Source organism: Dicentrarchus labrax, unplaced genomic scaffold, assembly GCF_905237075.1.
Source record: "Dicentrarchus labrax unplaced genomic scaffold, dlabrax2021, whole genome shotgun sequence".
Taxonomy (NCBI): domain Eukaryota; kingdom Metazoa; phylum Chordata; class Actinopteri; family Moronidae; genus Dicentrarchus; species Dicentrarchus labrax.
The window spans coordinates 14988606-15003643 of record NW_026136714.1 but is presented as its reverse complement, the minus strand read 5'-3'; the positions used below and the strand labels follow the sequence as shown (position 1 = coordinate 15003643).

The 15038-nt window shown below is 37.8% G+C and overlaps 3 protein-coding genes across 5 annotated transcripts; all 3 read right to left on the bottom strand.

Annotated features, from left to right (window-relative positions):
• Nucleotides 1-1095: 1095 nt before the first annotated feature.
• Nucleotides 1096-8309, bottom strand: LOC127376460 (trace amine-associated receptor 2-like). 3 transcript variants are annotated; one of them, XM_051423378.1, is made up of 2 exons: nucleotides 6515-8309; nucleotides 1096-1808 (listed from the first exon to the last, which is right to left on the bottom strand). In XM_051423378.1, the coding sequence occupies exons 1-2, from the start codon at nucleotides 7396-7398 to the stop codon at nucleotides 1754-1756; spliced, it is 939 nt and encodes a 312-aa protein (XP_051279338.1). In that variant the 5' UTR covers nucleotides 7399-8309; the 3' UTR covers nucleotides 1096-1753. The 3 variants fall into 3 exon arrangements, with proteins under 3 accessions (XP_051279338.1, XP_051279336.1, XP_051279337.1); XM_051423376.1 differs by lacking the exon at nucleotides 6515-8309 and adding an exon at nucleotides 1905-2808; XM_051423377.1 differs by lacking the exon at nucleotides 1096-1808 and adding an exon at nucleotides 6264-6418.
• A 598-nt stretch (nucleotides 8310-8907) lies between these two features.
• LOC127376461 (mu-type opioid receptor-like) lies at nucleotides 8908-10071 on the bottom strand. Its single transcript, XM_051423379.1, has 2 exons — nucleotides 9175-10071; nucleotides 8908-9078 (listed from the first exon to the last, which is right to left on the bottom strand). The coding sequence occupies exons 1-2, from the start codon at nucleotides 10053-10055 to the stop codon at nucleotides 9024-9026; spliced, it is 936 nt and encodes a 311-aa protein (XP_051279339.1). The 5' UTR covers nucleotides 10056-10071; the 3' UTR covers nucleotides 8908-9023.
• Nucleotides 10072-11044: 973 nt separating this feature from the next.
• LOC127375986 (uncharacterized) lies at nucleotides 11045-13800 on the bottom strand. Its single transcript, XM_051422443.1, has 2 exons — nucleotides 12807-13800; nucleotides 11045-11709 (listed from the first exon to the last, which is right to left on the bottom strand). Exon 1 carries the CDS (start codon nucleotides 13677-13679, stop codon nucleotides 12834-12836), a length of 846 nt encoding a protein of 281 aa, XP_051278403.1. The 5' UTR covers nucleotides 13680-13800; the 3' UTR covers nucleotides 11045-11709; nucleotides 12807-12833.
• Nucleotides 13801-15038: the final 1238 nt, after the last annotated feature.

Below are 15038 nucleotides of genomic sequence, written 5' to 3'. Positions count from 1 at the left end.
GCCTGAGCTGGTGATTGTTGAAAGAGTGGAAAGACTAACACGGACTGTTTTGGTGAGTTTTACTTTGTTTCTGTCCTGTTTCAATGAGGTGTGTTTTATGATAACAAGGAAATTAAGGTTTTAGTTCAGAGAAGCTTGAATTCAAAAGGTGTAGGGTTGTATTTTTCTGTTTAAGAAGGAAAATACGTGTATGAGTATTTCTATTCTTGATATTTTTGATTTTATCTAAGTTAATTTATTAGACTTAAAAGCTAACAGAACTTGTGTAATGTAAGGTACTCCCAGGTGGAAATATAGTGTATGGGAAGTCAAACAGTTCAAAAGCCAGTCAGGGTAAACCAGTCAGAGGCAGAGTAGGGCAGATCATTGCCTCTCTAATCCTAGGGGAAAAGATTATGGCATACAGGACAGGCCGGAGCTATCTGGTTAGCATGCTCACTTTAGTAGATACACACAATACATAAATGTCTTTGAAATAATAACAAAACTGTCATTTTTGCATTCTGTTGGTAATTTTAGTTCATTTATGAATGTTTGAAACTCTTCAATTCTTATAATGCATCTTCAAAACTGTTAGAAAGAAATAGTTTTGATTTGGACTTCAGCACCAGGAGCTGTCCACAATGACCTTCTGTCCCACATTTAAATATAGAGGTTAGGCTTTTATATTGGAAACTGGGTCAGTTTCATTGGGATTCACATGGGCCTTGTATCAGTGTCTACAGTAAATGTACAAACAGTGGTTAAACATTTTGATGTATAGCTGAATAAACCTTTCTGTATTCATTTGAAGACTAAAAAAAAAGTTGGACTCTTCCAGAGCCAGACTTGCCTATAATCCACTGCAGTTAGGTTTTGAATTATTTTAATGTCTTATGGAATATGGGTGGAAATAAAGTGAGAGCTCTTTAACGTTATTAAAAATAAAAGAGATAATAAATAGTAGATTAAATAGTGAAGTCCAGCAGCAGGGTCAAGTATTACAGCGCTGTCCCAATTTCTACTTTCCATAAAAGTTCCTTTTACTTTTACATACACAGATGCTGAAAAATAGCATTTTACCAGGACCTAGAAATACATAATTTGTTAATGTAGTTCATTAAAATATATTTTATTAATAATAATAATAATAATAATAATAATAATAATAGTTATAGTAATACTACTACTACAGTATATTAAATCAGATGTCCACCCACAGATAGTTTACAGAGTTTAACTGCTTATTAGTTGAGATTCAACAATTCAACTGTTTGACAAATAAAGGTCCGGTTAGCTTTAGGAACAAAAAACATCTTGGTTAGGTCATGTTCATGTTCATGATATGTCACATAGTCTCTCTGTTAAACATCTACAGACAAAGCAAATGTTACAAATAGCTTCTTTATAAAGGCGGGCCGTCCAAATTGCATGCAACCTTCTCCACTATAATATTACAAAATACCATATTAGGGTTGAATTTAGAAAAGAGATATGAATTCCAATTATTATTTAAAGTAGGAACAATCTCCGGAGGGGACCAAAGGTTTCGTATACTGAAGCCTAAACGTAAAAAAAACAACAATGGAAAACTTAAAAAGGACTAAATGAAGCATACAGAAAATGAACGGGAAAATTGCACTTCAATGTCATGAACAAATAGCAAACACTGTGACAAATACAATGATTGGTTTTTTTTCAATTACAGAAATATTTCTTTCCGGTCATTGTCATGCAGTCCCTTATCACAGAATCAGTGACGGGGTCCTCGGTTTCAGTGAATCGGGGCCCTTTCTTTGCCTTTTCCCTTCACAGAAGTGGAGCCAACTCTGAGAAAGAAGCGAATAAACAGCTGCTTATTGCAAGTTTGTAGAGAAATGAGTGCATCTTAATTCTAACATAGAGCCATTTATTTAACCTCTTACCTCCTCTTGCACCTCGGACACACTCTGCCCCACACTGCCCTCACTGTGGCTTCTCTCAGAGCCGGACTCCCCCACAAGTACACCGCCGGTGTGCACACAGCGTTTAAACGAGCCATGATGGCAAAAATATTGGTGGCCTCGTTTCTAAATCTCAACCCCGTTCCTACCAGCAGCCTGAGGACGATATTCACAAAAGAGGGGCCCCACAACACCAAGAAGCTTATGACAACAAAAATGATAATTCTCAAAGACTCCTTGTTGTTTTCTCTCTCTGCGCTGGGAGGGTCTCTCTCTAGCTGGTACCTGGCAACAACATACAGTTTGATGGTCATGACCACCTTGGTGAACACAATAATTTGTAAACTGACAATGCCGAAAACATACAGCTGTATTGATTTGGACAGTGGCAAGAAATTTGAAACGATCGATTGAGAATAGACATGAAACCAACAATAGACATTTGCAGAGATAACCACTCTCCGGGTTATAAAGCGCGTGTAGATGAATGGATGACAAACAGCAAAGTATCGGTCAAACTGTGCAAATAAAAATGTCATTATGTTAACACCTAGAAGAGAGGGTAACATATTATAAGTCCCATTTCTAGATGGAAATCCTTCCTGAACATCAAACAGACCAAGATAATAGACTGAAAACCCAACCAGTGTATCACAAATACTGGTGTTGAGCATGAAAATAAATCTGTTTTGGAGGCGAAGGGCTCTGGTGGCCAAGATACCAATGACTACTGTTCCGGCAACAAGAACCGCAGTTGTAGCGAATAAAAGCTGGAAAATAAAGATGAAATAATCCTCGGGACTGTTGAAGTTCACCGAGAGGGGAACTCCTCCTGTCATAGAGTCTGTGATGTTGGAGAGGAGCATTGTTCATGCGCAAATGGTTCATAAGTGCTTCCATTATTTTATATGTAAGACCTGCTGTACCCTGAAGTCAACAGCCTTGGTCTATTGAGACACTATGTATGATCTAATGTCGGGTTTCTCCCTTTAACGCCAGCCTTGAATCTTTGAAGACATGTTTATTCAACTTCTATTTTCATTTAACAATATGTCCTCATCCTGGTGCAACAATATAGAAATAACCAGATCTAATATGATAACAAGCAAGTGCCTTCATGACTAGTTTGAGGAATATTATATCAAAAACAAACAAACAAACAAAAAAAAACCCCTCCCAGATGGTGTTGTGGTATCTAGAAGCAGGAGAAAACAGAATCTCAAGTTCTCCTGCACAGTAAAAATGATTCTTTACCCCTCTAAATATAACCCTGATCTTATATTTAAATTCTACTAGGAATCACTATTTCGGTGCTTTTACTTACAATATCACCCTTTTATTTAATGTGTTACTTGGTATTTGTGTGTATTTTTGTATAGTCATTTTCATATGTAACCTTTAACCATATGTAACATATGAATATATACAGTTGTCTTGTGACATCTTGTCACATGGATAGGTCAGATTCATTTATTTATTCATACAGACCACCTGACCACTGCAGTGTACTTTTCCCCGATCATAGGTCAACCACTATAGGCATTAAAACACGACCACACAGAGTTTGCTGTGTGGGATTATTTTGATAAGTCAAGTAGGCTTTATTGCACCATACAGTTTTAAGCAATGTATATCCTGTATATTCAGTCTAATTAGTAAAATAGTTTGTAAGCAGCTGAGGGCAGGTGCAGATGATAAAGCTGGTGCAGAAAGAAATAAGCAATGCATTCTTGCACCAAGTTGGTGCAAAGTTATCGCGTTCTTTTGTAGACAATTACATTGATGCAATGTTCTGCTGCTTTGTGTGTATTTTATTGCATAATGTGTAGTGTTTTCTGTAACAATTTGCTTCTGTCTGTATTAACAGTAATATGTGGAAGGTTGACGAGATGCCATCATCCACCGCTTGCAGTTTCTTGGAGAGTCTGGAGAGGAACTTAAAGACTACCAGGTATATTCTGACATTTTCTTTTGATTGTTGTGTCCATATTAAGCACAATTCAACTGCTCATACTATCCTAACCCTAATACTAGTACATACATATATTTACAGGTGAATAAATCATACCATTGTCTCCTAATTAGTTTTTCAGTAGAACTGAAGACTGAAATTTTCTTTTAAAAACCAAGTGAATATAAATCCCTACATAATAAGTTACTAGGTCTTTATCGGTATTAAAATCAATTGATATTTAAATATTTGATCAACATTTAACCAATGGTTTGTTCTGAGTGTCTTATGTTGCATTACTGCATGTGTAGATGCAGTTAACTCATTCAATAACTTTTAAGAAAACATGTACAGTGTATTGCACCTGAAGACAGATTAACATGTTTTGACAGGATGTCTGCAAAGAAACAGGATTATTACTGAGCATGTCAAGAAGGTCTTTGTGGAAGTGCAACACACCAAAGGCCCCACCCCTACTGATATGTCCATCATTGAGGTAACTAAGGTTATTGATGATTGTAGATGTAGATAAACACTTACCTTATACTCATGGGTTTATCTATGTGGTGAACTTAAATCGCCTATATATGTGCTTGAGCTTGATGTCCTGAAAAAGTCTCCCAAAGTCCAGGTGTTGTGCAACAAACTTCTAGTGTATGCACACATTTCTGACCCTGCTTTGTTTTGTTTAACTTGCAATTCAAAGGAAATACATGGTGGCTAAAAAGGGAAAATTATTCTAGAAACAGTGTCCTCTTTCAAATGCCTGAGCTTACTTTATATAAGTGCATGGTTATATATATGCTAATGTTTCCCAAACCTAGGATCTGGAAGCATTGCAGGTTGGGTGGTGGTACTAAGTCTACGGTGGCCCTGAGAGCTCAACACACTTCAAAGAAAACCCCGGTATAAAAACGCATGCAGCATTTAGAAAAAAATAGGCAAAGTGATAAAACCAAACCAAACATAGAAACAGTGCAAGTAACAGAGACGACAATAGAATCACAAACCACTGCGACAAGTCTACCCTGGATACAGTTTCTGTTGTTGTCAGTGGTACTTGCAGCATTTCTGTATTGGCTGTTTTTTTTTCTTTATTTGCACTATTTTTTTCTAAATGCTGCACATGTGTTGCAGTTTGTTGAGATCTCAGGGCCGCAGCAGAACCCCTACATACTCTGTAATATTCTCTAAGACCTAAAAGAAAGTGATACGTGAGTGATTGCACTTGTGTTTCTTGTAAAGCCATTGCACCTGGGCACTGCATTGCACTCGTAAAGCACTCAATGTTTTTTAAAACTTCACTGAGATAAAAAATGATCAGCTGAGAGGCCAAGTGTTTTAATTTAAAAATGTTTGTGCTTTCACTTTTTGACGGCAGTGATTTGGGTGCAGTGTTTTGTCTGTTGAGTTAATGCACCAGACTGTTTACTGTGAGAACCAATTTTGAGCGGAATACTTCCATCAGTGTTTAGGAAAATAATAAAGGTGCTGTTTCATGTTTTGTAGTAGCCTAATGTTAAGTTTTATTGAATAAAAGGAAGCCCAGAATTTTTTTAAAAAATGCATAGATTAATTATTATTTAAATAATTCTGAGATATTTCTCAAATGAAATTAAAGAAAAGCAAGTAAAAAGAACATTAAAGCCAAACATTATTAGAGGAGTTTTCAAATTTGATTAATAAGTAGTCTAAGTGAAACTGCTCTGGAATACTGAGTAAAATTTACTGACAAAGACTGAAAATAGGCAGTAAAGTTTACTTGAGAAGATTTAATAGAAACTACTCTTAAACATAATTAAAGGTCACTTTAAATATCATCTGTGAAGTTTACTAAGACTTCTGTGTGTGGAAATTCTTACCTAGGTTTTTCTAAGTAAATAGTCCTCCACATTTTTATTTATTTATTTATTTTTATAAAATATTAATATTGTAGACATAAAATTAAATTTGATGCGTTTGATTTAAACGACCCACTCTTATTTATTTATTTATTTCGGTTTATTAGGCGATTGTCTTCCCCAGTTTACCGTCCGCAGATTTTCCTTATTTCTCCATTTATTCTGAAAATCATAATTTTGACAAGAACTAGAAATAATTAATTTGGTAATCTAGTTCATTAAAATATACTTAATAATATATAATACAATATAATAATAATAATAATAATAATAATAATAATAATAATAATAATAACAATACGGCACTTTCGCCCGTAATAGTTCAAAATACTATATCAGGGTAAAGTTTAGGATTTTTCTAAAAATTTTTATCGTTTTATAAGGAGGAACCATCTTTGAAAACGCCAAAGGTTTCTTACACTGACTGTAAACAGTAAAAAGTCCTGAATGGTCAGGAAGGAGCTCTTAAAATTGTGACAAATACAATGATTTATTTATTTATTTTTAATTAAATTTCCAGTTTAAATATTTCTTTCCGGTCATTGTCATGCAGTCCCTTATCACAGAATCAGTGACGGGGTCCTCGGTTTCAGTGAATCGGGGCCCTTTCTTTGCCTTTTCCCTTCACAGAAGTGGAGCCAACTCTGAGAAAGAAGCGAATAAACAGCTGCTTATTGCAAGTTTGTAGAGAAATGAGTGCATCTTTATTCTAACATACAGTCATTTATTTAACCTCTTACCTCCTCTTGCACCTCGGACACACTCTGCCCCACACTGCCCTCACTGTGGCTTCTCTCAGAGCCGGACTCCCCCACAAGTACACCGCCGGTGTGCACACAGCGTTTAAACGAGCCATGATGGCAAAAATATTGGTGGCCTCGTTTCTAAATCTCAACCCCGTTCCTACCAGCAGCCTGAGGACGATATTCACAAAAGAGGGGCCCCACAACACCAAGAAGCTTATGACAACAAAAATGATAATTCTCAAAGACTCCTTGTTGTTTTCTCTCTCTGCGCTGGGAGGGTCTCTCTCTAGCTGGTACCTGGCAACAACATACAGTTTGATGGTCATGACCACCTTGGTGAACACAATAATTTGTAAACTGACAATGCCGAAAACATAGAGCTGTATTGATTTGGACAGTGGCAAGAAATTTGAAACGATGGACCGAGAATAGACATGAAACCAACAATAGACATTTGCAGAGATAACCACTCTCCGGGTTATAAAGCGCGTGTAGATGAATGGATGACAAACAGCAAAGTATCGGTCAAACTGTGCAAATAAAAATGTCATTATGTTAACACCTAGAAGAGAGGGTAACATATTATAAGTCCCATTTCTAGATGGAAATCCTTCCTGAACATCAAACAGACCAAGATAATAGACTGAAAACCCAACCAGTGTATCACAAATACTGGTGTTGAGCATGAAAATAAATCTGTTTTGGAGGCGAAGCGCTCTGGTAGACAGTATGGTAAGGACTACTGTTCCGGCCACAAGAACCGCAGTTGTAGCGAATAAAAGCTGGAAAATAAAGATGAAATAATCCTCGGGACTGTTGAAGTTCACCGAAAGGGGAACTCCTCCTGTCATAGAGTCTGTGATGTTGGAGAGGAGCATTGTTCATGCGCAAATGGTTCGTAAGTGCATCCATTATTTTATATGTAAGACCTGCTGTACCCTGAAGTCAACAGCCTTGGTCTATTGAGACACTATGTATGATCTAATGTCGGGTTTCTCCCTTTAACGCCAGCCTCGTGCAGAAGTCCTCCAGAGAATTTGATTTAACCTTTGCAAACTTTTATTGCCCTCATTTAACAATATGTCCTCATCCTGCTGCAACAATATAGAAATAATCAGATCTAATAATATATGATAACAAGCAAGAGCCTTTATGACTAGTTTGAGTTATATTATATCAAAAACAAACAAACAAAATAAAGCACACCCAGATGGTGCAGTGGTATGTAGAAGCGGGAGAAAGCAGAAATTCTCCTGTTTTGTGTGTGTGTGTGTGTGTGTGTGTAAAATATTGTTGTAGACTTAAAATGAAATTGCCAACAAGATGTGTTTGATATAAATGATCCACTCTCATTATTCTTTCGGTTTATTAGACACAGCACCGACAGCTGCCCGCAGTGGCCTTCTGTAAATGAGGCCCAGAACGAGGCTCGGTAATGCGGTCGTGTCGCCACATTAAAGCTAGTTTAGGCTATTTTATGATAATGAGGCCGGTTTCATTTGGATTCAGGGCTCTCTGCTGCGCAGTGTAGAGTGAATGTATGAGCAGTGCTTAAACGTTTTAATGTCGCTAAAGAAAACTTTCTGTATAAAAAGTATGACTCTTTCAGTGCCGGGCCCGTCTAACCACTGCAGTTATGTGTTTGGGTGTTGTCTTTGAAATATGGGTGTGGAAATGAAGTTGATTGATATTGACCTCTGTAACACTACAGATTGAAGAATAAAGTTCAGCAGCAAGGTCAAATATAACGAGGTTACAGCCCGGCTCAACTTATCTTGGCCAGTTTACCCTTCGCAGATTTTCCTTATAGTCTCCACTTATGCTGAAAATCATCATTTTGACAAGAACTAGAAATAATTAATTAGGTAATCTAGTTCATTAAAATATACTTCATAATAATAATAATAATAATAATGATAATACGCTGAATATGAGCTGACCAAAACATTCAACTCACTTATAGGAAACATATTATAGGCCTAACGATTAATATGTCATGTACCATTGCACTTAACCACATTATCAGAAACCTGCATAGATTAGGCTATATGAAGTATAAAGACAAGTGAGTGACCTTTATGAACGTACTCTCCTTATCAATAGCAAAGTTAAATAATGTAGCCTACGGTCAAATAATCGATAAGGCTTTTTGAACTCAAAGGTGAACCAAAACTCTAATAGCCTACTCACCATAATGTAACACATTAAATATACGACTGGGAGCTGTTGGAGCTGCAAGCACAACACAGTTAAAATGCAACCTTCTCTCCTGTAATATTTCAAAATACTTTATCAGTCAATACTATATGATTCTAATCATTTTATAAGGAGGAACAATATCTGAAGAAGCCGCGGGTTTGAAGGCATGAATGGTCAGGAAGAACCTGTAACACTGTGACAAATCCAATGATTTATTTATTTTAAAAAAAATGTGATTTACTCTTTCTTTCCGGTCATTGTCATGCAGTCCCTTATCACAGAATCAGTGACGGGGTCCTCGGTTTCAGTGAATCGGGGCCCTTTCTTTGCCTTTTCCCTTCACAGAAGTGGAGCCAACTCTGAGAAAGAAGCGAATAAACAGCTGCTTATTGCAAGTTTGTAGAGAAATGAGTGCATCTTTATTCTAACATAGAGCCATTTATTTAACCTCTTACCTCCTCTTGCACCTCGGACACACTCTGCCCCACACTGCCCTCACTGTGGCTTCTCTCAGAGCCGGACTCCCCCACAAGTACACCGCCGGTGTGCACACAGCGTTTAAACGAGCCATGATGGCAAAAATATTGGTGGCCTCGTTTCTAAATCTCAACCCCGTTCCTACCAGCAGCCTGAGGACGATATTCACAAAAGAGGGGCCCCACAACACCAAGAAGCTTATGACAACAAAAATGATAATTCTCAAAGACTCCTTGTTGTTTTCTCTCTCTGCGCTGGGAGGGTCTCTCTCTAGCTGGTACCTGGCAACAACATACAGTTTGATGGTCATGACCACCTTGGTGAGCACAATAATTTGTAAACTGACAATGCCGAAAACATACAGCTGTATTGATTTGGACAGTGGCAAGAAAGCTAAAACGGTGGTCTGAGCATAGACATAAAGCCAACAATAGACATTTGCAGAGATAACCACTCTCCGGGTTATAAAGCGCGTGTAGATGAATGGATGACAAACAGCAAAGTATCGGTCAAACTGTGCAAATAAAAATGTCATTATGTTAACACCTAGAAGAGAGGGTAACATATTATAAGTCCCATTTCTAGATGGATATCCCTCCTGAACATCAAACAGACCAAGATAATAAACTGAAAACCCAACCAGTGTATCACAAATACTGGTGTTGAGCATGAAAATAAATCTGTTTTGGAGGCGAAGGGCTCTGGTGGCCAAGATACCAATGACTACTGTTCCTGCTAAGAGAACAGTAGTTGTAGCGAATAGAATCTGAAAAATAAAGATGAAATAATCGTCAGGACTGTCGAAGTTGACCGAGAGAGGAACTCCAGTCTGAGGGTCTGTGGAGTTGAAGAGGAGCATTGTTTCAAGCTGCAGCTTTGATTTAATGACATTATAAAGCTGGTTGATAAACCGCCCCACATGTAAACTTAAACAGCTTTACTCCCATGAGTCATGACCTAGTATCACTTTTCATAGGCTTAACATTTACGTTTTTATTTATTTATTATTTTTTGTTCAAAGAAAAGTCAATTAAAGCTTTTGCCAATGAAGCATATTTCTTTAAATTTGAGGGTACATAATGAAATATAATTGTAATTGTAATAAGATTTTTTTTAGAACCTTTACCTGGTCATTGTAAAACCAAACACAACACGTTCAAGAGGGAATTACATGCATGAACCTTTAATCTGTTTATTGCCCCTGAACTCAGGAATGTGTTACTGTGTTAGAGTGATGCTCCAACAGGGATAAAGGGATACTGTCTCTTTGAAAAGTGAAAGCCTCTGATGGATGACTGAAGAAACTTTACGGAAAGACAAAGAAAGTTCAGCGATGCTGGACGGCCAGAGGAGTGTTCAGGGTTTGCAATCCACGCACAAGCACCAAATGTTCTAAATCCACACACAGTCCTCTCTGAAGCTCAATCTGACAATAAATGGTTTTATGTTGTTGATTTGATTTTTTTTTTTTTTTATTTGATTCATGTCATCCCCTCTCTCTACCCCATTTCCTGTCCGTCTTCAGCTGTCCTAGTTGTCCAACCCCCCCAAAAAAGCCCTGTTAGTATCAGAGGACCTGACCTTAACTGGGTCCACATTGTCCACATTAGCTTGAACAAAAAACTTCCAACTTTGAACAGCAAGGTTGCTCAGGTATAACACAGTTCTGTTGACATGCCAAACTTCACAGTTACTACTCCCAGGAAATTCTGCACAGACAGCAGAGCTAGTCGCATTCACAGAGGTATGTAAACATGAAAAAGACAAAACTGGACATTTTCACAGACAGCAGATATGCGTCAGTCGGTCTTAGCAAATGTGCAAAGTACATAAACTGCATTAGTAAAAGTCTTTAGATCAGACTGATGAATGAATTCAGACGGAGGGCTGATGTGCACTGCTCCTGCTTCAATTTAGGTTTGGAAATTGAACTCAACTTACCTATTTAACAGGGAGACCGGTTTGTTAGAATAGATTGGATTTTTATTTCAAACACAATGCAAATACATACAAGAAAAAACTAATAACAACAAATAGAATTTACAGCAAACCCACAATAAATAATGTATGTGTTACACATCATGAATTAAATATAAGAAATCACATTAACTGTGTCATTAAGACTGCATTTTACAAATAAAAACCTTAAGAAATTAGCAAGAAATTCCTTGTGCGCTTACTTTCACAAAGAAATGAATTCATTCTTTTCGCCCACAACTGACTCCTGCAACGCAGAAGCTGAAAAATGTGTTCAATTCCAAATAGTTTGGCAAAGTGTACAACAACAGAGCACATTTTATTGTTTTAGTACTGTGATTGTATGACTTTATAGACTTGTATGGTCTGAGCTGTACAGGAGAACAGTACATTTCCCCAGAGTGGGATCAATAAAGTCTATCTTATCTTATCTTACAAACCTGCAGTCTAATTGTTTGAACACTCAAACAGACAGAAAGATGAGCTCTTTATTACTGTGAAATCTTCCAAATCATCCTGCGTCAACCTTACCAGTCCTATGAGAAGAAAAAATGTCATTGTCATCAATTGTGAATTATTATCAGTAGGCTATTATTATTATTATTATTATTATTATTATTATTATTATTATTATTATTATTATTATTATCTGGCTAAAATTTGACATAACACCCTTGAGCTACACATTGTTTTACATTGTGAAAAGATTAATACTTTTGTAATCCAGCATTTGCCACAAAAAAGAAAGCTTATAGACAATTATATGTTCTGATATCCTTGCCCCGCCTTAAATCTGCACGATGTTTGATAATTAAACAATCGATCCAACACTGCCATTAAATCAATAAAGTTAGCCTAAATCAAATTGCATGAGAATTAATGTCGTCCTACCTAAAGTTTAGAGGAAACAGGTTGTGATAAACTATTCACAGGGTTGAGCTGTAAGCAGGCCTCTTTCACTGCAGACGTGTTGACTTGTCATAGCAGGCTAAACAGGGCTGTGAATAATAACTTTAACGACGTGTCCGTTTTAGACATTAAGGAAACCTTATTAATGATGTTTATATAACACCAATTTGTTTCCCCAGTTGAACTGTGGTGAGAATAATTGCTGCCTGCATTACTGTGTGTTCACAGGCAACGTTTATGTTCTGCACCCACACCGTAGCCTACTTTCATAATGCTGTAGCGCAGGCGTTTGATTGAAAGAGCGGATATTTGGGCGGAAAACAAATGAAATACGTCCCTTTTACTGATACTGACAGTTTCAACAATTTGCGACTTACCAGATATGTTGATTAACAACGTTTTCTCATTGCATTGACATAACGTTTCCTCCTAAACTGATGCAAATGAGTACTTGGCCTAAAAAGGATGTATAGGTTAAGAGCTAGGAGACAGGGTTGGCCATTAAACCTTGCCACAAGCCATTATGAGCACTGAAACCTGAAATATCAACCATATGTCTCTGCCCTTTCTATTGGCTGAAATCCGATGTAAACTATTAACAATTAATGATTGACTTTACATTTAAAATGCCACTGCTGCGGTATTTTGCCACACGCATGAATAAGTTACATTTGGTCATCGTTTGCAGTGTTATTGCACTAACTGCTTATTGGTGCAAACCCACCTTCTGGGTCGTTTGCAGCAGAAGATTTTACTCCACAGTTTTCCACACGGCCGTCCTGAGTGAGGGGCTGGCCCACAGGTAGATGGAGGGGGTAAACAGAGCGTTGCTCCTGGATAAAATTTTCATGGGGTTAACGGCGTCATTTTTCATGACATAATATTTTCCCGTCAGAGAAGACAGGATCGTATAGAGTATGGATGGGCCCCACAGCAGCTGAAAAAACACCACCACCACCACTATGATCAACAGTGACTCCTTCTTGCTGTCTCTCTCCGGGCCCGGCGGCTCTCGCCGGAGCTGATACCTCGCAACTGTGAGCAACTTGATCGTCATGGTTATTTTTGTGAAAATAATCAGCATCAGACTGATTCTGCTGTATATTCCGATCTCTATGGCTTTTGAAAGTGGCACCAGATGCTGTACCATCAGCATACCATAAACATGCACCCAGCAATACACGTTGACACAAACAATCACTCTTGTGTCGATAAAACGATCATAAAAGAATGGATGGCACACCGCAAAATATCGATCAAACTGGGCAAATAGAAAGGTCATGATATTAACTCCGAGAAGAGACGGTAAAATGAAATAAGTCCCGTTTTTAGAAGGGAAGCCCACTCGCACATCAAAGAGAAATTGATAGAAAATGCCACCGCCGGTCATTGTGTCACAGATACTTGTGTTGAGCATAAATATGAATCGATTTTGTCTTAAAAGTGCATGGGTGTTACTGATACCTAATGCCACGGAGCCGGCCGCCAGCACGGTGCTAACCCCGGCCAAGATATGAAAAATAAAGAGGAAATAGTCCCCTGGACCATCAAAGTCAACGCACAGGGGAATGAGAGTTGTGTTGATCGAGAGGAGCATGATGGGAGTGCGCAATGGACGCAGCCCAACCCGAACTGCCACAGAAACAGACTAACTCTCCCATTTTAAAGTCATGTTTTGTTTTTTGTTTTTTGTCATGCGGACTGGGATGGGATGAGTGTAGGAGGAGACAGGGACAGTGTGGAGGTCCCATCACCCATAACCTCTGTGATTTGTATTTATTTATTTAAATGTCCCTTTTATTTCATTCAGACAGCAATAAAAGAAGAACTGCATTAGTGTATACAGTATAGATAGATAGATAGATAGATAGATAGATAGATAGATAGATAGATAGATAGATAGATAGATAGATAGATAGATAGATAGATAGCGCTGTAGTGGAGCTGTCCGCGGTGCTGGACTTGGAGCTGTACAATATACTTTTATATTTGTGTGGTTTCATGTAAACCTTAATTCTAAATTAAAATTTGGCCAAATTGCAGCAAATTCAAATTTCGGAGACAGTTTAGCAGCTTGGTATCCGCGATCAAGACAAATAAGAGAATTAATGTCCGACTAAACCAACAAAACTTTACTCTTTGCCGGCCATATCCACAGCGGTCCCAGCCCTGAGCTGTTACTACTGTGTGGTGAAGTTCACAACTTTTCTGCAGAAAGTTTCATCATAAAAATGTCATCCAAACTTTAAAAAAAACAAAAAAAACAGGTTCAGGACATTTAATAGAGGGTTTCCATATGTTAGCTCCAGGAGAAGAGGAGCTTTGTGGAAAATAAAAATATGAGTGCTGTCAGTTAAACCCATTTTAACGGCGTCAATTTCTTTAACGCGAGATTAACGTTCTTTTTGGCCTAGCACACTTTGTAGTTTTTTTTCACATGCTGTTGCAACAACTAGTAATGTTAGAAAAACTACAACACCACACCGGATCTAGCTAGACCGGAAATAAACAACAACATATAACAGGCACGCCGCACACACAGTAGACGTTACATTTTGAGTGGATGGCGAGCGCGTGACGCCGAAATGGATGCCAATAATATTCTGAATGGAAAGTTTACTTTTAAAAAGTTTCCAAATGGGTCCATTGACAAGACCAAAGTGATCTGTGTGTTTTGTCGTTGTGAACTGAGCTATCATCGCAGCACGTCCAGTCTGAAATACCACTTGAGGCCAAACTGACGCGAATTCTCCTCCCCACCGTCAAAGCCAGGCGACAATGGATGATTTTTCAATAAAAACAACATTTGCACAAAGCAAGCCGATCCACTTTTCTATGTTGATAAGAGCATTAGAATAAGAGAAAATAATGGGACAAAAAGAAATCAAGGGACATTTACAATAGATAAAAATGTGCGATTAATTGCGAGTTAACTATGACATTAATGCGATTACTT